This window comes from Misgurnus anguillicaudatus, chromosome 24 (genome assembly GCF_027580225.2).
Source record: "Misgurnus anguillicaudatus chromosome 24, ASM2758022v2, whole genome shotgun sequence".
Lineage (NCBI taxonomy): Eukaryota > Metazoa > Chordata > Actinopteri > Cypriniformes > Cobitidae > Misgurnus > Misgurnus anguillicaudatus.
Genome location: NC_073360.2, coordinates 31,157,486 through 31,180,697, shown reverse-complemented (window position 1 = coordinate 31,180,697; position 23,212 = coordinate 31,157,486). Strand labels below are relative to the sequence as shown.

General features: G+C 36.4%; 2 protein-coding genes and 1 long non-coding RNA gene across 5 annotated transcripts; 1 reads left to right on the top strand and 2 right to left on the bottom strand.

Moving 5' to 3' along the window:
* Positions 1 to 1,611: 1,611 nt before the first annotated feature.
* On the bottom strand, positions 1,612 to 8,925 carry igflr1 (IGF-like family receptor 1). 2 transcript variants are annotated; one of them, XM_055197122.2, is made up of 8 exons: positions 8,817 to 8,925; positions 8,536 to 8,689; positions 8,263 to 8,449; positions 7,597 to 7,654; positions 6,448 to 6,538; positions 4,547 to 4,636; positions 3,378 to 3,497; positions 1,612 to 3,245 (listed from the first exon to the last, which is right to left on the bottom strand). In XM_055197122.2, the coding sequence occupies exons 2-8, from the start codon at positions 8,624 to 8,626 to the stop codon at positions 2,929 to 2,931; spliced, it is 954 nt and encodes a 317-aa protein (XP_055053097.2). In that variant the 5' UTR covers positions 8,627 to 8,689; positions 8,817 to 8,925; the 3' UTR covers positions 1,612 to 2,928. The 2 variants fall into 2 exon arrangements, with proteins under 2 accessions (XP_055053097.2, XP_073718710.1); XM_073862609.1 differs by having other exon boundaries at positions 8,536 to 8,881.
* A 1,816-nt stretch (positions 8,926 to 10,741) lies between these two features.
* On the bottom strand, positions 10,742 to 21,750 carry zbtb32 (zinc finger and BTB domain containing 32). Of its 2 annotated transcripts, none has more exons than XM_055197120.2 (4): positions 20,837 to 21,750; positions 16,671 to 16,771; positions 12,239 to 12,415; positions 10,742 to 11,270 (listed from the first exon to the last, which is right to left on the bottom strand). In XM_055197120.2, exons 1-4 carry the CDS (start codon positions 21,748 to 21,750, stop codon positions 11,041 to 11,043), a joined length of 1,422 nt encoding a protein of 473 aa, XP_055053095.2. In that variant the 3' UTR covers positions 10,742 to 11,040. The 2 variants fall into 2 exon arrangements, with proteins under 2 accessions (XP_055053095.2, XP_055053096.2); XM_055197121.2 differs by having other exon boundaries at positions 12,239 to 12,412.
* Positions 11,643 to 21,032, top strand: LOC129438378 (uncharacterized). Its single transcript, XR_008642536.2, has 3 exons — positions 11,643 to 11,852; positions 12,221 to 12,449; positions 20,902 to 21,032. It is a non-coding gene; the product is annotated as an uncharacterized lncRNA (long non-coding RNA).
* Positions 21,751 to 23,212: the final 1,462 nt, after the last annotated feature.

The following is a 23,212-nucleotide window of genomic DNA, read 5'->3' as shown; positions in this document are numbered from 1 at the left end:
GCGTCACACTGCTACACTGTAAAAAAAATTCCGTAGAAATTACAATGTTATTGCAGCTGGGTAGCCGGTAACTTACCGTAGATTTAAATTTAGGTTATTTACTGGCAAGAGTTTGTTCAAAGTTAAATAAATTTTGAATATTAACAAGTCTTTATCTTTACAGAATAAAACTATACAATAACAGCCTCATGCAAAGGATTCTGGGAACCAGAAATCATCATCAACCTTTTTCTGTTTTTTGCTTCAGATTTTGTTTCCCAGAATGTTTTTTTTTTGTTTTTTAAGTTTTACTCTGTAAAGACAAAGACTTGTAAATGTTTAATGTTTATTTAACTTTGAACAAAATGTTGCCAGTAAATAACATAAATTTAAATCTACGGTGAGAAGTTGTAGTTTAAAAATGCTTTTTTAATGACTAGATAAGACCCTTATGCCTCATTTGGGATCGGTTGGAACCCTTTGAAGCTGCATTGAAACTTTAAACTGTTAATGTCCACTAAAGTTTTTCTACTATATGAAGAAAAATCCTGGAATGTTTTTCTCAAAAAACTTAATTTCTTCTCACCTAAACAAATAAAGACATTAACAGCTTGGATGACATGGGTGTAAGTAAATGATCAATATTTTATTTTTATGAAAGTTTAATATTCCTTTAATGCCTCCAATAGCACACAGAACAGCAGGCTGAATAGGTGTCTGCACATGTTTAAGTAACATAAACATTTATTTATATGATACACAATAGCATACAAAACATACTTGGTGGGCTGAATTAACATGACAAGCCAAATCAAGTTTAAAAAGGTCCCGAAGTCATTCTGCATCACTGAATCTACGCTGTAAGACTCAACTTAAGTTGAGTTTACTTAAATTTTTTAGGGCAACTACATTGCTACATTTTTTCAAGTAATGATTCCTTAACCACTTTAAGTGAAGTTTACTTAAGCATATAAGTTGTTCTAACAACAATTTTAAGTTGAATAGACTTAATGTTTTAATTTCTTTTAATATTCCTGCACTCTTAACCCCGATTAGTTGACATTACTAGAAATTTGCGAGGAAACACGTTGCATATAACTTTAGTTTTTACCACATTATATTACTTTTGATGTTATAAATGGTATTATACCACAAAATTAGTGACTGACTTTAAGTCAATCATTGAATAAACGCGATTCTCCACAGAAACACACACAAAACTTTTTTTTGACATATATTGTTAGTACTGTGAAGAGAAATACAATAGAATGTTCTGAACAGGGTTCATGTACAGAAACACAGTGACTTTATCATTTCATCAACAAAACAACATTGCAATAATATAAGAGCTTGAACCTGTATGAAATTTTATTAACAAATATTTAAGTAGTGAAAGTTCTTGTCAGTTTTTATTCTGTGAAAAAGCAAAAAATAATCAAAATATTCAGGCGCAAAGGATTATGGGTATTTCTCACAACATGAACTAATAATTTTAAGTTCATTTACTTGAATGTTTAGTTTAATGGATTTTGTAAGCTTAAACGTTAAATCAACTAAACTTTTTTAAGCTTTGGCTTCAAAACACAAAATATATTAAAAATATTAAGTGATGTTTACTTCATTGTTTAAGTAAAGACAATATCTAGGTTAACAGTGTATAGAATTGCATAAATCCAGGAGCAGCATAGAGAGGACTTTCGCGGCTGTAGACATTAATGTTGTCTCTTTGTTTATAAGAAATAAAGTTGACGTATAAGTCACACCTGACTATAGACCGCTTCAGCAGTAACAACATAAACAAGCGGCTGTCGCGGTCCGCACGTAACTTCCGGTAAACTCCGCTAAGAATAAATAACAACAAAGTTCTTTAAACGTAGTTTATTTATATAACAAGCATAAAAACAACACAAAACATTTGTTATTTTTGACAAGGCATTTGTTCAAGAGATCAGTTTAGCAACTAGTCAGACCATTAAAAAACGAAACGGGAAGTAAGGTTCGGAACCAGACGTGTATCACGTGCGTCCGATGAAACCGTCTATAAGTTCCAGGATCCGCCAAACTATGAAAAAAGTGTGACTTATAGTCCAGAAAATACGGTATATACATTGTGTGTATTTAATTATTAGATAATGATTGTTTCAACTTAAAAAAGTAAGTGTTCGTTCGTGCTGCCTTAATATTTTTAAGTTGAATTAACTCTAAATTTTTAAAAAGTTATTTGTTGTCAACTTAAATTTACGTTGAATTAACTCATTAATTTTAAGGCAGCACAAACACTTTTTTAAGTTTAAGTATAACCTTTTTTACAGTGAGTTAATATTAAGTACATTTAGTTACCCAGTATTTTGTGGGCGGGGGTATTTAATAAAATACTGAATGTGGCATGCAGTATAAAATGTTATGAAAAAAAAATTAGATTAATACAATGTGTAGTGTTGAACAGAGTTTGCATTACACACTGAAAAAAATGATTCATTCAATTTACTCAATTTTTAAGGTAAAGGTCGCAATCAATTTATTAAAAAAAAAATTAGAAAAAAATGTGTTTAAATGTAGCTTAAATAAATTGATTGCGACCACTTACCTTAAAAAATGGAGTAAATTGAATTCATCTTTTTTTCAGTGCACTGTAAAAAGTTGGTTCAATTTAAGAAGTTAATTCAACAGGTAACACCTACAAAATGTAAGTTTATTCAACTTAGATTTATCAGCTAATATTGACATTTTAAGTAAAAAAAAAACTTGATCCAACTTTTTTACTTTTTACAGTGTATTCGCAAAACTTTCTATAAACAATATGAAAACAACTGCACTTTGATTTCAGCATGTGGTTTCAGATAAGATAATCCCAAGATATTTTGCTTTTACTAAGCTCATCCACATTCTTCATATGCTTCATGTTATCTTCATCATCTTTTAATACTGGCATTGATTATACAAAAAGCTTTATACATTAACATGAAGCTTTGTTAAAATCTCCACTGCATCGTTGCGGCCGATAGCAGTTAACAATCTAGCAAAATCAGCGACAGTCCAGTCTGGGTTTTTGGCGACGACCCCCTCCAGGACAGCGACAAGAGGGCTTTTGTGGTCCTTCATTAAGTAAGCATAATTGATCCAGGCAAAGGAAAATGAGCATTGGGCAGCAAGGTGACGGGTGTTTTTGGCACCAGAGATGTCTGGGTCCAATAACAAAACAAGTTCCTCGAGCACATCCAGGTTGTTCAGCACTGTGTTCAAAGAGGCATTCTGGATCTCAGGAGCTGGATGAATAGGAAAAATAACATTTGGTTGCGCTAAACACTTAAGTCCTGGGAGGATCGAGTTAGCTCCATGGTAAAGCCAAACACAGTTTGCGTTATTCTTGGTGTTTTAGTTGGCTTAGGTTAACTCACCTAACAGTTTACTTGAAAAGACAGACGGTGACCAGTCCGCATTTTTATTCTCAAAAACAACTTTTTGAGGAAGACTTTCATTTGGCAGGATTTCCCTTATCTCTCCATTGGAGTTCTGTTCTTTTGAAGAAAGAAATATCCTGTCATTCCAACATTTTCATTAGAGTACTGCTTTTACGAACAGTAAATCACATTCATGAAACCAATATTATCACGATCTTGGATTCTTTGTTCATGTCTCCTCCAGTCCCGCCTCAGGACCGCGACAGTACCATGCCCTGTGCGGACCATTGTTCACTTTCAGTGTGCTGTGTGTATTGTCTTGTTTCCTGCCCTTGCCCCCTTGTCTCCTCGTAAATCACCTTGTTATTGTTTAATTCATGTCACCTGCTCACCTCTTGATTTGCTCCCTAGAGGGTAGGCACGTGACGTCACATTCGGCGAAAGTGACTGCGGTTACACCCACTGAGTGGCAAAAGATAGAGCGCCAGAATTTGTGTACAGTGTGAAATCAGCGAAAACACAGGAAAAAACATTTCTAAATGGGAAACAGCTGTTGTGCGATAGACTGTACTAACAGATTAACAAGAATTCGGAGCTATTAGACTGCCAAAAAACACAGAAAGGAGAAGTAAATAGATTGTTCATGGCAACGTCCACAGACTACAGGTGTGCACGTGTCGTCACCTTCGGTGACTGCGGTTACGCCCACATAGTGGCAAAAGACAGAGCGGCAGAATTTGTGTACAGTGTGAAATCAACGAAAACGCATCTAAATGGGAAACAGCTGTTGTGCGATAGACTGTAACAGATTAACAAGAATTCGGAGCCATTAGACTGCCAATGTAAAGTAAATAGATCGTTCAGGGCAACGTTCACATGGAGTTTAACTCCATAATACGTGTGTGTGTGTGTGTGTGTGTGTGTGTGTGTGTGTGTGTGTGTGTGTGTGTGTGTGTGTGTGTGTGTGTGTGTGTGTGTGTGTGTGTGTACACTCTGAAAGTGAACAATGGCTGTATGCTTCCACAAAACGTGGGACTGTCACGATCCCGACACCAGACCAGAAAAACCATGAACAAAGAACTCAAGATTGTGACAAATATATATTTTTATAGTAACATGTCAGCCCCTCAAATTATCCTTGGGAATAGATTTGTTTAGTAACCAACCTCGGTTTGAACGTCTGGTCCTTCTTCTTAGGATAAACAACATGCAGAGCAAAGTAAGGACAGACAAAAACCCTACACATACAAACAACGCTGCAAAGAAATACGAGATTATAAAGATCAACAAAAATCAAATGGAACAAATGACACTGAGAAATAATATATTGAATTTGATTATTCTGTGTGTATGTGAAATGAATATAAGCAATAGAATCTGGATCTCTGCATGTACATACAGTTGTGTTCAAAATTATTCAACCCCAACTGAAATTGATTGTTTTGGCCGGTTTGACATTGATTTTGATCATTCAGTCATCCTGCTTACAATTACATCAAAGAGGCATGTGTAGGTCAGACAAATATAACATAACATTTATAATGAAATAACCACAAATGTCTTTTCTGTGCTCACATCATTTTCAGTTTTATTCAACCCCCAAGTGACATTCAATCTTAGTACTTAGTACAACATCCTTTTACAGTTAAAACAGCTTTTAAACGTGAAGCATAGCTTGACACAAGTGTCTTGCAGCGATCTACGGGTATCTTCGCCCATTCATCATGGGAAAAAGCCTCCAGTTCAGTCACATTCTTAGGCTTGCGCACTGCAACTGCTTTCTTTAAGTCCCACCAGAGGTTCTCAATCGGATTTAAGTCTGGTGACTGCGATGGCCACTTCAAAATGTTCCAGCCTTTTTTCTGCAACCATGCTCTAGTGGATTTGGAGGTATGCTTGGGATCATTGTCCTGTTGAAAGGTCCAACGTCTCCCAAGCCTCAGGTTTGTGACGGACTGCAACACATTGTCATCCAATATCTCCTGGTACTGAAGAGAATTCATGGTACCTTGCACACGCTGAAGTTTCCCTGTACCTGCAGAAGCAAAACAGCCCCAAAGCATGATTGACCCCCCACCATGCTTCACAGTAGGCAAGGTGTTCTTTTCTTCATAGGCCTTGTTTTTCCTCCTCCAAACATAGCGTTGATCCATGGGCCCAAACAGTTCTAATTTTCCACAGAACACTATCCCAAAACTTCTGTGGTTTGTCCACATGACTTTTGGCATACTGCAGTCGACTCTTCTTATTCTTTGGAGACAGCAAGGGGGTGCGCCTGGAAGTTCTGGCATGGAGGCCTTCAGTACGCAGGGTGCGCCGTATTGTCTGAGCAGAAACTTCAGTACCCACATTTGACAAATCTTTTCTCAGTTCCTCAGCAGTCACACGGGGACTTTTTTCCACTCTACGCTTCAGATAGCGCACAGCAGTCGCAGTTAGCATCTTTTTTCTGCCACGACCAGGAAGCGTTTCAACAGTGCCCTTTGCCTTGAATTTGCGAATGATGCTTCCTATGGTGTCTCTTGGTATGTTTAACATCTTTGCAATCTTCTTATAGCCATTGCCCTTCCTGTGAAGATTAATCACCTCTTCTCTTGTCTTCCTGGACCATTCTTTTGACTTCACCATGTTTGTAACCACACCAGTAAATGTTTAGAAGGAGTTGAGTATCACAGTCATTTTAAAGCTGCCTAATTGGTGCTTATTAGGCTTTATTGCTGTTCCCTGACATCCATAGGTGTTTTCAATACCTGATTGAAAACACTTCAATGAACCTCTGTTCTTCAGAGTGGTAGTTCTTTAAGGGGTTGAATAATTGTGTCAATGAAGAATTCACAAAAGAAACATTTACTACTATATTACAAAACCAATTGATGTCATTTTAGTTGCATATGGTTCTTTAAGAAGTCATTGTAGGATTTCATTCTGAATACAATTACAAATGTACACTAAATTCCCTAAAACCCTTAACAGCATTGGGGGTTGAATAATTTTGAACACAACTGTAATAAACTGTTGTAGGCCTATAGAATCAGAATGAGATTAATATTGAAATGCAAAACAATACCTGTCTCATTAATGACACGAGGGTGGGTAGGTGCTTGAGTGGTGCTTGGTTCAGTGAAGGACACAGGCGTGCTAAGGTTTCTACTCGTAGTCTAAAAAAAAGTTTACACTATAAAAAATATCTTGAGAAATGAACATAAGAGTTTCTAGGTATGTTTAATTTCTGGCTTAACCCTGGAGAACCCAAGAACCCTTCTCTTAGCATCAATTAACATTGGCCAAATTTGACCCGTGGGTTCTCAAGGGTTAAAGGGATGAAAATGAAACTTCTGTCATCATTTATTTACCCTCGTATTGTCATGAATTTCTTTTCATACACGTTGAAAATGTTGATAAATGATGATAAGCACACAGCTGATGGAAACCACTGACCTCCATAGTAGGACAAACAAATACTATGGAAGGATTGATAAATGATATTGAAGATATTTTGGTAAAATATGGCAAGCATATATAGTAGACGGTTCCCATTGAATTATTCCAAATTTGTTTTTCCTACTATGGAAGTCAGTGGTTTCCACCAGCTGTGTGCTTCTCATCATTCATCAAAGAGCCTTTTTACAACTTCATGCGTTTTCTCTGATCGGATAGCTCATTAAAAGACCAAATGTAAATGTCCTCCGAAACGTTTTCCAGATGGATTTAAATCAGATCGCATAAACTAGCCTACTTCAGGAGGTGGTCTGGGGGATGTGTTTCAGATGAAACCTGATATGTTTAAATACCTACACGCTAGGAGAGAGGAAAACAAAGACGATCATCGCGCCGTCGCACTCTCGTGCTGCTGTGTACTGCGCGCTCCAGCTTTTGCGCTTGACCGACTGTAACCTATGCTGCCTTTTGTTGTAGGCTAAGCTTCGTCTTAAGTTTTTTAAGGCGGATTAATGAATAGTGCATTAGCATTTTGCGCGGGAATAGAAGATTAGCTTGATATCCGTTCAGGAAATTTATTGTGGCCGAATGTAAATGGAAAAGTTTTTATAACCCAGAGACAGACATAGAATAGACATAAGGGTGAATAAATTAAGACAGAATTTTCATTTTGAGTCGAACTTCCTTTAATGTAGATATAAAAGAACACTGTCTGGCCAAAGGATTGAACCAATGAACAAACATCTGATGGTATTTAAGGTTAGGAAAAAACTTTTACTGTTATCACTGTGGTTGTCACTGGTCGATCAACGCAACGTCCATCTTCAACAACCTCCCTTTAAAAAAGACAAACATTACAGAATAATAACTACAACAGGAATAAAGGCAAGCACAACCTTTTTGAATGCTACACTCTTTAAAATAAAGGTCATGCTAAAGGTCCTTCACCATTAATGACATGGAAGAACCTATATTTGGTTCCTCAAAAAATACAAAAAACTTTGTTTCTTACCTTTTATATAGCTTAATAGAAAATGTTATGAAACAGAGAGGAACAATACAGCCATGAAACTAAATTTAAACTTCAATAGCCTACCTGACTGACCTGATTGACTTTCAAACTTTAGAAACTTGTTGAATAAAAATAGCCAATTCTAATGCTTTCCATTACAAATACCATAAATAAACCATCAGCTGTTTACCATTAAAACCATTTACTACCTACTGTGTTTGTACTTTCCAGTATTTAACGGTTCCTATCAGCCAGGTAGCATATGGCACGACCAGCAGAGACCAATAAGGATAAAACCCACAATTCCCATTATAACCATTAAATCCGTTTGAATTTATACAATAGTTCCTATTGTTTTTTTTTCAGTAGGATTATTCGTCAAGACGATAAACAAGGATCTTCTTAATGCAACTTAATAAAAACAAAACCCACCTTTCTTGGCAGCAGACGGCATTGGATTCAGAATTGCAGGGAGACAAAGTCGCATATAAGCACTGGGTACATTTTTGGCATTTTTCAAACGATCCATCGTTAAATGTTCCTTTTCTGCAGATTTGGTATATACTATCAACTACGTTACTATGATCGTCCAGTCCGCAATTTGAAGTGAATTCGAAACCTGCAGCAAAATGTAAAACAACCAAAATGTTTTAGTTTAACAGTCAAAAACGCACATGATTAAATTTGACGAGAAAGAAAACTTACCCTTTCTAAAATTAAATTTATCTTTGCATGGTTCACATTTATGCTCATCACGATCAAAGTACTGCCCATCTACGCAAATGTCAGAAGTCATTGACGCTGCTGGATGCGTGCTTGTCCTCGTATAAACTGATATGAACTCGGTGTAGGCTACAAGCTGTTTAGGTTGAAAGGGAGGAGTTTTATAGCTATGTAACAAAACTAGAAATCACATTAATCGTAAATAAAATACGTTATACGAATGCGACGCTGAAAAGAAAAGGAACAAGGCGACCGGGTTTTACCTCTTATTTGCACGACGTACACATTTATCTTTTCACGTCACCGTGCGCTCAGTTTATCTGTAGGAGAGAGCGCGCTCACCGCATGGTGATGTGTGTTCGACTTCATACAGTGCTGCGCAGGGTGACATCAAGTGCCGCGAGAGCGAGTGAAGAGCAAATTGCTTGGTATGCTTTCGAAACTCTCGCGGTATTTTAAGTCATGCTCTGATCGGTCTGCGCAACGCCACGCGTAGTGTAAATGCGCGCACTTATTAGAGAGACATGCATGAGAGATAGAGGGAGCAAGATGACTATAAATAACACGCAACAACATTATGAGAATAAAGTTCTAAGTGTCCGGGTCAGGAAAACTGGAGGGAACATGTATAAATGTGCAGCCGTGACACTTATTATAAAACATTAAAAAAATTAACCGAAATGTTTTAAACGTGGTGGAAGTATTTAATAGATGAAAAGAACTTAACAATTATTTTTGCAACGAAATTGATCAATTAAATGCCATTCGTGCGTTGCTTTTAAACCATAAAGTTGACATGCAGCGTTTGACTGCAGCCTTTATTTTGCATGTTTGTGCTTTTATTTGTATCATAAAAGTTACATATTCCTGGTAGCTTTACGACTTGAAAGGCCTTCCAATGTTTCAAAATAAATCTTCATTCGAACCTTAAATTGGGTAATACTGGGCTTATTCCGAGAGCACATGCATTTATGAATGCAAAACTTACCATATAAAATAATACATTTAAATAAGTCGTTTTTTTCCCAAGAAGGCTGCAGCCTCCGGAAGTCGTATAAGCAGGCTGCATACGTCAAGCCTGTTTTAATTAAGTTAACTGAGCATTACATTTAAGTCATAAGGATATAACAACAATTTACTATTAATTAAGAAAAATAGACAACTTTATAATTGTTAATATTCTGAAATTATTCCGTCTTTGTGACGTATGCAGCCTGCAAATGCGACCTCCGGAGGCTGCAGCCTTCAGATTCCAAGCGAGCCGCTTCTTTTTGGAGCTTGAGCTCGCCGACGGGGATTCCGTGACAGGGCAGGGATTACAGACCATTGAGGCATGCGTAGTGGTGAATGAATCAATCAGAAGAATCAACCTCACAGAGAGTCAGAGCATCTTTCAAGAACATGCGCACCACTTACAGTACTGTAATAAATAGTGTAGTGTAATAGCCTACAATTACAGTAATATAACTTGAAGACAAATGGCAGTTTGCACATAAACTAAATGTTTTTTAGACCTCCCAAAGTGATCATACAGTACTGTATTATATAGTAGAATTTCTTTGTTTTAGTTTTATACTTGATATGTAAGATGTGTTTTGTGCTAGTTGAACAGATGATGAAGTAATTTGGCCTACTTGACTGTTTATTGTGTACTGTTTGGTTTTTTTATATACAAAGAGTTGCAATGAGCTGTACGTCACCCTTTAGTAGAGTAAATTGAAGGGAAGAAATGGTTTTGTCGCCACCTGGTGATCATCCTGTTAGCTGATGTTTGTGAAAAGTGTTTGCTGTAAAAACGAATATATAGTCTATATAATGTAGGCTATATGGTTGCCATGCAAGAGCAATGAAATAAAATATATGTGCATTCATGTTTTTATTTACTTATTTTGCATTAATTATAATTATACATTACTGGAAAGCACAAACCATTCATTTCTAAATAGTTGAATACTCTTGAAAGGCATTTGCTTTCATATGCTCAGATTCGTTTTATGTACAAAACACTTGATGATCCTTAAAGTCTTTTTATGTTTGCTCGACTTCAACTATAAAGTGCACAGAGCTGTGCATAGACAGCAGCAGTATAAGAGGAAGTTCAAGAAGTCAAAGATCTCGACTTCATTTGGGACCTGATATTCTCATGTGCAGAGCTTTAAACCAAAACCGATTCAATAAAATCATTGCATTTTAACCACAATATAATGCTTTTATTAAAAGACTGTATACAAAATTACTCAGATTAATGGCATCAATTTTGTCAGCTCAATAAATTACATTTTAAAGTATGGCAAATTACCAGCTACCACATTGTAATCCATGGTGACTACTGTAATGTATACATGTATATATTAGGTATATAATATAAATATATAATATTTATGTTATGGCTTGGTATTTTAACATTGATTTATAGAAATTATTCATAATTTCAAAGCTGCATAGAAAATTAATTGTCACATAAACCCCAGGAAGCAAAGGTGAGCGTCAGGTGTGACAGTTATATAGATACGTGCTGCTCAGACTCCAGTCTGGTGGGAAATCCTGGGATGGGTGATTCTTCAGATGTTTCTGCATGGCTGCCAGGCTACTACAAAACTCCAGGCATAATGTGCACTGGTAGGGAGTGGCACCGCCGTGTGTTCGCAGGTGCTTTATCATAGCGGAGTAGTCACGTGAACGCTGGCCACACAGGCGACACTCGAATGGTTTCTCACCTGTGCGTAAAAAGGGAAAAGATCAAGACATGTAATTAATTATTAACAGTTAGTTGACTGCATGTTAATGATCTTAAAGGTTCCTAAAAGCCAGTTTCAGCAGTAATAACATAAACAAAGGCTTTCGTGGAACACACGCAACTTCCGTTTAACTCGGCAAAGAATCAACAACATTAGAGTCCTTTTAAGAGTAGTTTATTTCTGATAACAAACAAAACAAACAACACGTAAAACGACATTTGGCGCCGCAAGAACCGAACGCGGGTAACGTCAAAGTACCGCGAGAGCGATTTGGAGAAATGTACGGAGGAGCTGCTGCTCTCGCGTTAATATGACGTCATCCGCCTGTCGGTTCTTGCGGAGCCACATCAAGTCGAACAAGCCTGGGTGAAGCTGATTGGTTGGTTCTTGTCACATGACCTGCGGTGTGACTAAAGAGCGCGCTTGCTGCTTGCCTACATTTAAAATAACGTATTTGCTTGTGCAAAAGACACGAAATGTGAACCGCCCTAAAGAACACAGCCTTTTTGTTGTATATAAACGTTTCTTTTTAGTGTAAAATGTTCTCCAGGCTATAAAAAGGTAAGAAAGAAATCTTTTAAGAACCTTTGACCAAAGAATTATTCTGTGAACTCGTTATGAAATCAGTAGCCTAGAAAAAGTAACTATATAAAGTATACTTTGTTAAGTGAACAAAATGCATTTAGAGAAAAATCAAACCTATTGTTAATAGCCTTTAATAAAGGTTAAAATTTAAAGGTTAAAAGTTCTTTGTCAGGCTGTGTGGTTCCATAAAGAACCTTATATTGCACAGAAGAAGAAACCCTTTGCGCATCTTTAGTTGCGCGTGTATGTGGATAAAACATACAAAAATAAAGATGTTTTTTATAAAAAGTGGTGAAGTCTTTCTAAACCATAATGGTTTTCTCATTGGCTTATGTGGCTTACAGACAGACGGTGAGTTGTACCTGTGTGTACTCTGTGATGTGTGTCCAGCTGGTGCTTCAGACTAAACCTTTTGGTACACTGTTTACACTGGTATGGCTTCTCTCCTCCAATACCCTTCCTGAGGGAACGCAGTGATCTCTTATCCCGTCCACCTCGCCCGCAAAATTTACACCGGAAAGTCATCTCGTCTGAACCTGCTGGAACACAGAAATGAAGGATGGGGTAACTAAGGTGTGCCACTCTTTACTCAAATTGTCCTCCTGGCCAAGGGGAATAATGTACAACCAATATATGCTAAATTATATGTGAGGGTGCCTGTGAAAATATAACCTTGATCTCTTTAATATTGACTGAGTAAGCTATATGTCAGAGTTTAATATCAATGATTAAAATTAAACTTTGATGCTCCTAATCTCAGTTTTAGGTGATCCACTTTTATATTGGATTGCAATGCAATGGGTGCATGACTTTTATTTTTTGTCTTAAGAGTAAATGCTCAAATAAGTTTAACTAGCAACACTTTTTATAAACTCTCACACATTATTATGATCAATGAAATTCAGGTCAAATGTATCTAATAAAAAACAGGGGATTTTTTTGGTAGTGGTCAGATATTTGGCCTCTTATGTCTGCTCAAACGTGTGTACATTCGAGTGTTGTTTAATGCGCGGGTGGTGGAAAATAATGATGATTGCTTCATCCTGTTTAAACGCACTTTAACCACAACTGTTTTGTGCTTGGGGTCAGGTTAAGTAAAAATGGTCTCATGTAGCAAATTATTATTTTGCTTAATTTACACAATTAAAAAAAATTCACAAAACTTAAAAATACTGTACACTGTAAAAATGCTAAATTAAGTTAAAACAACTTGGTTTTGCTAGTCAATTCAACCTATTATTTTAAGTTTTGACTTGTGATAAGTTGACATAACCGTTGAAATAGTTCAACTTGATTTGTTAAGTTAAAGTAACATAAAAATATGTTGATTTGGTATATTTTTTTACAGTCAGTGTACAAACAGATAGATTATAACAGATGAAAACATGGCTATCAACCAATCTGGATCCATTTGGAAAAAAGGAAGATCAAAATTGGCAGCGTGTTTGCGAAGACTCGCTTTGTAGAGACATAACTGAGAATTATGTTTCGAATGTTTCGAATCCGAAAAATTCCCATCTACACTCTTAAAGGGATAGTTCACCCAAAACAATTAAAGTTCTGCTGAACACCAAGGGTCTCCTATATAAAATGCTGCATAGAAATGGCCTAAATTACGATCATTTTTCAAAAATGTGTACGTGTGATTCATAAAACGAACGTGCATACAGAAAACGTGCGTATAGATGTGAAACCTATAAATGACAAATAATCTTAAAATTATGGATAGCTAAATAGTTACAAATCTCCACGTTTAAACAATGTCATTGACACATAAAAAAGCACCTATTAATGTTTAAATCCTTTACGAGCAGCAAAAATACTTATTTTCAAAAAAATACAGCAATCGTCATTTGTGTGGTTCGTAATTTTAAAATATGTGTTCTGCGCGTTGAGTTATCCTATGTACATCACGTATCCTGTCAAAATAAGTGCCTGCTACAGACGCGCCCAAAGGGTTTATGACAAAAGAGATGCTCGGGTTTGCCTCTCATGCGTAATCAGAGTTTACTGTTAAGGGAGTGTATTTTGTGAACGTGAGCGTCTCTTTTATCATAAACGGTTTTGACGCGTGTGCAGCAGGCACTTAGTTTGACAAATCACGTGATGCACATGGTTCACATGACGCAACAAACACATATTTTGAAAACACAAGCAACACACAACACTCCAAACACATATTTTGAATTTGTGCCCCTCGGAAGAGCAGTCACGAGCCGCTACTGGCGCTAAAGTACTTTTCCACATCAAAGACATTTTTAATAATTTTGGACTTTGCCGTGGATTTATAAATAAACATTAGTGGGGACCAAAACATGCAGGGCTATATGCATATTGAAAATATCAACTTTCTGATTTTTCAATGTCTATTGTTGTTACGGCCCTGCTGAACACAAAGGAATATATTTGTAATCAAGCATTAAGCAGGAGCACCACTGAATTCCATAGTAGGATAAAAACGCTATGGAAGTCAATGGTGCTCAAAAACCCTTGGTTGCAAACATTGCTCAAAATATCTCCCTTTGCATTTAGCACAACAGAGAACTTCATACAGGTTTATAACAACTTGAGAGTAAGTAAATGATGTCAGACTTCTCATTTCTAGGTAAACTATCTCTATCTATTAAAAACAAAGGTGCCAAAAATAGTCTGTGTTGGTCTGAATGGTTTCACAAACATCCACATCAACCTTCTTGTTGCACAAAACATTTGTTGTAGTGACTAATAAAGATATAAATGGTGCAATGAACCCTTTTAGCGCCTTCACTTTTAACAGTGTAGCCATGTGACATTTTGGACTGTAGGTTGAGTGATGCCTAGTTTAACTTTAGCAGTCATCGAATTAATTGCTACTCCAAAAAAATAGTTTAAAACTATCTTACGAAACTGCTTGTTAGAGAATCTTAAGGACGATCTGGAGAACAAGACACAAAACAAAGGATCAAAGGTGATATATAAAAGGTGACATCTAAGCTTTTGGCAACCGCGCAGCCGAGGGGCCCAATTTTAGATAAACACATCCTGTGGCAACTCTTTCTTGGTGTGTGGCCTAGTTTAAAACTCTCCCTGTCCATACGTAGATACATACATACACACCACATCCTCCTGTGTACAGCTCAAAATGTGAAAAAAAGGCTTGGTTAACACATTCTGTCTTTATAATCACACACAAAAAAAAACTAATTTGCGATGGACACATGCAAGGTTGTGTCACCTTACACTTTTGAGCATGCTGAAGCGAAAGCAAAGACACATACGTGACCACATATGTGCACGCACACATGCATATATTTATATATATATAAATATACACCCACACATTCCCACATGCCACAAACACAAACGCACACTAACCCAGGATGCAGCACAGTAAGATTTTGCTGCAGAAGCTTGCGCTTCAGTTTGCTTTTTAAAACGGCACCGATGTGCGCGACATTTCTGAAAACCGAGGATGCGAGGTGTCATTCGCATTTGTTTTATTTAGAAAAAATTATTGCAACCACATGCAACAAAGTAGGTGACCTGAAATGCCCATCATCTGAAACGGTTCCGAGCATTTTTGCATCATTTATTTTCTTTCAAATTACTGTTAGATACTTTGTGAAACATATGCACATTTAAATATTCACTTGTTAATTGCAAAAGGTGAAAAGGTGAAATAGTGGCCAGTTGCAACACCAAACTCTTTCCCTTGTGCTTTTTTGTTATTGCAAAATGTACAATAAATCTGATACGCAATTTATTTTCACAGAGATCAGATCTCATTAACAATGTGTTACTATCATTCTCACCCCAAAATGTGCACACATAGGCACACGCATGCTTACAGATCGACTTTCTAACCCCAATCTGAAGGAAAAAATATCAAGTTAACACTTCTTCTTTTGGTACTGTATACAAACCACCATGTAGCACAGAGTCAATCAACCACAGGACTGTGCTTAGAAGCCACAGTTTTTTCTTGCACCAAGCTTTACACCCCAGTTCGCCAGGTTAGGGGTCATCGATTTCTGCCATTTTTTTCACCAAGAACTTGATAGGAACTTAACAAACACCTTAAAATTGTATAGCATGTTTAAATAATTTGTTATGCTGTGACACAGTGGTGCGAATGCCTCTTCTAACCACTGCATCACACCAACCAGCCTTCATTTTCAGAGAAATTTAGCACATCTACACTTGCGTGAAATGCCAACATAAATTAAAGTTTGATGTTTATGTGCTAAACTACACTTTTGGTTACTCTGCTATGAATGACACCTAAAGAGGAATTGACTTCATAATTCACATCAAGACAAAATGGTTAAAAAAGGTGTTTGCAGATCCCACTTGATATTTTGTATCTAATGCAATAAAATTAAAGCATTTTCAAGTTTATATATCACTGCACCATAAAAATGCTGGGTTATTTTCAATCCAGCGTTGTGTCAAAACTGTTGGGTTGTAATTTAACCTATGCTGGATTGGGTCATATAAAAAACTTTCCTGGGTTGAACAAAATAGAAAAGTGTAATGTAAATCTATTAATCTTAATCTGATGTAACATTACACTCATCTAACGTGCCGTTGACAGATACCTTAAGTTGTATATACTCTCTACAACCATGTTGGCAGAAAGGAGGCATTAGCGACATCTCTACCGTAGCTTTTGAGATAGCACACGCAGCATTTACATCCTGTTGCGGGCATCCATTCTTCTGATCGTGAGGATATATGTTACTACTTCATCGAAGTCAATAAATCTTGCATTCTTGTTGTATTTTTGTGCACATGAATGCACGTGTGATATGTTACCTGAAGCTGACGGCCCGTTCATCGACCTCCAGGGGTTTTCCAGCGCCGGTTTACCACAGTATCTGCAACATATCTCCCTCTCCTCTTGTACTTTTGGCTTCCTGTGGAAAATGTCGTCATGTTTATTCTTATTTAAAGATGTCCATATTTTCCATGCATAACTGATCACTTTACAATGAGTCATTGGGCATTGAACAATTTGTTTGATCAGGTCGAGTTATACCTTTTTGCACGCCCAAAATCTTAAAATATGAAGGTGCTGTAGGATGCACTAGAAGAACCATTTTTGTCTAAACAATGAATCTCGATCAGAATGACTTTTCTTTTTCATAAAAGGTTGTCTGTAGTAGAAAAATGGTATTTAGATTATTATAAGGTGTAACAAAGGTGTTTTTTTTTTTTTGAAGAACCAAAAAAAGTTCTTCTGTGTGGCATCGCTGTGAAGAACCTTTTGTAGCACCTTTATTTTTAAGAGTGTAGTGTTGCATTTACACACATTCAGGGGCTTTCTCCTCTCCTCAAATAATTCGGACCAACATGTGATGGTCATTCAACCGTATCTCATGGCAATTCGCACGTATGTTACGAGGCGGCTAAGTTGAATTTATTCTTACGCCCAGATTCATACATTTTTGTATGATTTGCCTTGACCCTGTTATGTTAGGGTTAGAGTTTCGTTATTCTTTTTTATGATGATCGTATGTTTTTGCCTAATTAACTTTGTACGAATTGATCTGCTTTGGTTTGTAAGATGCAAAAACCAACTTTTCATTTTGAAAATCTTGCAGTAGACAAACTAGAGATGCTAAAATTTATTTTTTAGGTAACACAATAAGGTTGTTATTGTTAACAATAGTAAATGCAATAGCTAACCTAAACTAAAAATGAGCAATATAATTTTTCAGCTTTATTAATCTTCGTTAATGTTAGTTAAATTGTTCATGTTAGTTTATTGTGCATTAACTAACGTTGCAGCTTTTGATTTGAAAAATGGCCTGCATTAGTTAATACTGAAATTAATATGAACTAAGATTCATAAATGCTGTAGAAGTATTGTTCATAGTTACTGTAGGTCATGTTAACTAATGCATTCATTCATTTTATACCATGGGACTGTTGAATTCTTCATTCTGGTTGAGAAATGTTCCACTGGTGTTGATTAATTTTGGTAAAACGCACACCTAACTTATCAAACGTCTTAAAATAACCATCAGAGCATTGTTTGTGGTAACCGTGGTATAAGAGGAATAATTGACTCCGGTCCTTTAAATTATTATTCGTCAATCAATTATTCCTTAACAAATACAACTTTATTGTAAAGTGATACCATTTGTAAGTATCTTAACACGTGTGCAGTATTGTTTTTCTGTACATGCTGCCAATAAAACTATTCATGTTCAAGACTATTCATGGCAATTTAAGGCATTGTTCAACATGTACACATGTTGCATTTACATTTATGCATTTGGCAGATGCTTTTATCCAAAGCAACAGTGCTTTTTTGTTTGTCAGTATGTGTGTTCCCTGGGATCGAACCCATGACCTTCACCACAACTGAGCTACAGGAGCACATTAAACTATAACTGTGGTTTTTCTCTTTGATACTGTAGACTTGGGTCTAGTTGTAAATAATTCTAACAAAAGACTTATACGCACACATTCACATGCATATATATACACACATATGCATGCATGCAAGTAAAATATGTACACTACAGTAAACAGCATGCATTATGTAATCAAACACTGGCAAGCGGCACTATTGCTTATTGAAATGCATTTCGACTTACATCACCTTCATCTGTCTAAAACATGCAGGAGCAGAAGTTTTGTCCTCAAACAGCAGGAAGCTAAGCAAGCAGACGCTGGTTTCCTCTGCCAGAGGAGAGCGATCTGCAATGCATCTACAGTGTTGAAGGACAGCTATTGTGTGCTAATTAAAGACCTGTCTCCAAAAAATAAATATGCACCACAAAACCTAAAGTCTAAAAGTGCGCCCTAATGCATTTACCCACAGTGCATTCATAGATTTCTCATATTTTGAAAGGTTACCCGTACAGTATTGCGTTAACTGTGAAGCGTGTTTTCGAATCTTAACACGTGTGGGTGTTCAGTACTGTTTTTCTGTACACGCTGCCAATAAATGTAAATGAATCCGTTCGCGCTGTTGTTTCATTTCAGCATATATTGAGCAAAAGCAGATTTCTGTTTGATGGAGCACCTGTTTGTGTGTGTGAGAAATGTATGGAGTGGAACAGCTTTGCCTAAAAATAAGCTAGAAATAGAATCTCCTGCTATGAGGGTGGATGACTGACTTTCAATATTTGCTGTTTGTAAAGTCGGGGTTGATTCGGGGGCTTCCCTTAGTTTCGGCCCAGATACCGTAGTAAAGAATTGTGTTCCAAAACACTCCAGCATTTGAAGCGCGTACGCGTGGTCATGTGATGTCATCTGCCCTGCTTCAAATGCCTCTGAAAGAAATTTAAGCGGTTTTATTGTTTTAAATAATTGCATGGTGACCTACAAATGTTGCGTTATGATTAATTGTGTTTCTAGTGTATGAATGTACATTCAATCACAATCATTGATCTAGTTGCATACTAAACAGCGGAGCTTTTTAGTTTCCCATATTTTAATAGGAGTCTGTTGATGTAGGTGGAGCAGGGGGCTGCCTGGAGAAAATGTGTCTGCTGGAAAGTACAGATAGACTGGTAGCATCACCTTAGACACAAACTCACACACGCACGCACACACACACACACAAAACATACACATGCATGCACAAACACATGCAGGCTTGTATGCACACAAATTCAAATATGGTCACAAAGTTTGCATTAACTAAATGTTATAATGACTTCACGTTAAAATTATTATGTTATATTTATTTAATGCTGATATTAAACTTTTTAAAGTTTACCTTCCTAAGAATATATAAATTCACTTTTTTTTACACAATTTCTTATAAAAAATCAAATCTCTTTTATTGTGAAGTATTTCAATTGCAAACTGTCAAGCTGCACTTGCTCAATTCAAGAATATTATTTTAACCCAAAAACATATCAATAAAACAATAATGACACAAAAATTAAAACTAATTTGCATAATAGTAAACTTTCCTTATAATAATTCAGATTTTCTTGCACTTGCATCAAGAATAATTTAATAACCATGACCGTGTTAACTAACGCAAAAGACGTTAAGTGAAAAATTGTCAAACGTGTAGGGTTTAGTTTTTAGGTGCGCTGTTGGTTATGACTGTAAATGATTGGTGAAAAAGTAGTTTACCGGGCTAATGGTGTCGGCTAACTATAATGTGGCTTCCTGTTTAAAATAACATTATAAACGTACAATTTAACCATACTGACAACAAGGGTGGGCTGGCACTCGGGTAGTTGGGTCGAGTTTTTGGGTCAGTTTGCGGAAACTTTAGCTGGGCCCCTAAATCTAACTAGGCTAAATCATTTATGTGTTGCTTATGTGCAGTATATGGGTTTTTTATATCTTTTAGCACTTTTTGTCCAGAAAGAAGTTTTATGAAGGAGTTTAAAAATATTAATTTAACATAGTTTCACAATTTTCACAATACATTTTCTTTTAAGATAACACATACTTTGACTACATTAGCCTGAATTTTACATACATAAAAGTCTCATAACCTAATGATGATATTTGGAGCATCAAAGTTTGATTTCACATTAATTTTAATCTTACTCAGTCAATATTAAAGACATAAAGGTTACATTTTCACAGACTGTTCTTTACATTATAATTTACAGGATGGTTTTATGTAGAAAACAGTCAATGACCACATTTAAATGCACCCTTAAAATGCGATTTATAATGGGATTTTGCCAATATTCTGATTATACTTTACCTCATGTAAACGGAAAACTTTGATAAAAATAATGTGATTAAGCCTATATGCATAATCGTATTAAAACAGGTGGCGTTCGCCATTTTTAATTGAAGTATGTAAACACTTTAATCGATAAAATATGACTTTAGTTCGGTTTTCACATGTAGTGTGCCATTTTTTCTTATTACTATTCCAGTTCCTATGGCTATATTCATGCCGAAAATCTGTATTTAGTAATGTCTACTCTTTATATCCACATAAACGAAAGATTAAATTAAATTAAACAGAATTTTCAATAATATCTCACCTTTCTTGATCCTCCGGCATGGATCTTGCTAAAACCGCATTGACGGAGGCGCTCTTTCCTCTTAGGCCCTGCATGAAGGGGTTGTCTTGAGTCATTGAAGGTGAGTGAATGAGACTGTGATAGGGGTGAAACATCCCTGTGTAACCCATGACTGAAGAGGGCACCTGAGGATGCAGCGACCGAGGGAGAATGGGGTACATGGGTGACGGGTAGGGATACGTCAACATGTGCTGTGAGGCGCGGAGAGAGTGAAAGGTCATGAATTCTCTGCAGTTGAACACCACGTTTCGAGACGGGCTAACCGGTGGCCAGCAGAGGCGTTGGGCTGGAGACAGAGTCGTGGACGAAATGCTGGTCTCTCTGGAAGATGCGAGAACCTGTGGAGACACTGGAGAACAACTTTTTTTCTTCAGGTCATCTTTATCGGAGCTTTCTTCTTCTACAGATATACAGTCTTGGTGGTCTTCATCCAACCTCTGGCTTTTTTTCGACAAATGGTCATACATTTTGTCATCTTGGAGTGAAATGAGTTTCTCGATAGGAGACTTTGGTCTCCTAAGTTGTGCTTGACACTGCTCTACCAAAGATTCCACCTCCAGGTACTGAGCTCCCTTCAAAAGCTCCATCAGATCATCTTTGGGCACCTCCACCGATTCACTGTACACATAGTCCAGGATCTGCTTGAAGGTGTGAGAAGAGACGCTTTCTATAGCGCAGCTGTACTTCGGCGCTGAACCGTGCTGGCTTGTTAATTGACGCTGCAGTCTTTTGCTGGCCAAAGCAAGGATGAGAGCGTGTGCTTTGAATGAACGGCCCTCCACGGTGAGAAGCGTGTCGCAAAGGGTCCCCGCCTCTCGGAGCTGCTCCGTCTGATGGAGAAAAGGTACATGGTGGGGGTTACGAATGCGGATCATCTTCACTCAAATCGGGTGGAGGGGATGGACCAACGTGATCGGGTTTGGCGTCCAGCTGTGAAATGTCATTTCAGCCTTTGGAGGAAAAAACAGAGGTCAGATTTGTCATGAGAAGATCTGATCATTATTAAATCATCATAATATTAAAAATCTTAATGGAACATACAATGAAAAACGATTCACTTTTACAAATTAATATGCTGCAGAAAATTTTAGCTAACACTCAGCTTTTAAAAAAAAATCTTGTCCACTAGATTATGTGATCACTTTGGTGAAGGTCTGTGGGAGTTTTTTATCTTAAAGGTTCTTTAACCGCACAGAAAAAGGTACAAAATCTGTCACTGGGACGGTACCATTTCAAAAAGTACACCGTGGTACCTAAAGAGTTCATATTAGATCCTCAAAGGTACTATATGTATACATAGCTGTACCTAGGACATTTTTGAGGTGTACCGTCACAATGATCCTACAATGGTTCATTGTGTAGCACGTTCATTTTTAAGAGTCTTGGCACACGTCATTTTAAAACTCGGATTTAAAATTTTTTTTTCCATAAATTGCATGAAACATTCACACAGAAAAAGGACTAATGGCTAGTGTAAATAAGACACAAAATATTAAAATGCAAAAATGTAAATAGGAAAACTACATAAACTCCTAAGTGAGCAAAGTTAATTTCACTTAACTATTAACTAATGGATTACAATACAGTTCTAATTCTATTTAAATCTCAGGAGTACATGTATAGAAGTATTGAAATAACATTTGGTAAAACCATTATATAATCTTACTTGAATCCATTAATAGTAATAAAAGGAATATGTTTCAGGCCACATACTGTATGGAAAAGCCTATAAACAGTTGCATTAAATTCACCTAGAAATCGTCATTTTTGACTATACCATGGGTTGAATCAACCCATTATTGACCAATTGAAACACAACGGTTGGGCTTGTTAATATTTTACTGGACCATATGTTCAGACAACGCAGCAATTTACAGGGTAAAAAGTCTAAAGTGTTGCTTTTTTGATTAATTATGGTATATTTCTTACTAGGCGAGTCAAAAGATTAATCGCGATTAATCGCATACTTTGTGTTTGCGTAATATATTTGTGTGTGCATTGTGTGTAATTTATTATGTATATATAAATACACACATGCATGCATAAATTTAAGATTTTTTTATGTATACATTTTTATATAATTATGTATAATTATTTTATTTATGTATATCATTATATGATAAAAATAATATTTTTATATAATATAAAATATATCAAAATGTAAATAAATATATATTTACATATAAATGTTTCTTAAATACATACATGCATGTGCATTTAAATAAATACAAAATAATTGCAATGCACACAGTGCACACACATTTTTAATGCAAAAACAAACTTGTATTTTGTATGTGATTAATCGCAATTAATCTTTTTATACCCCTATTTCTTACC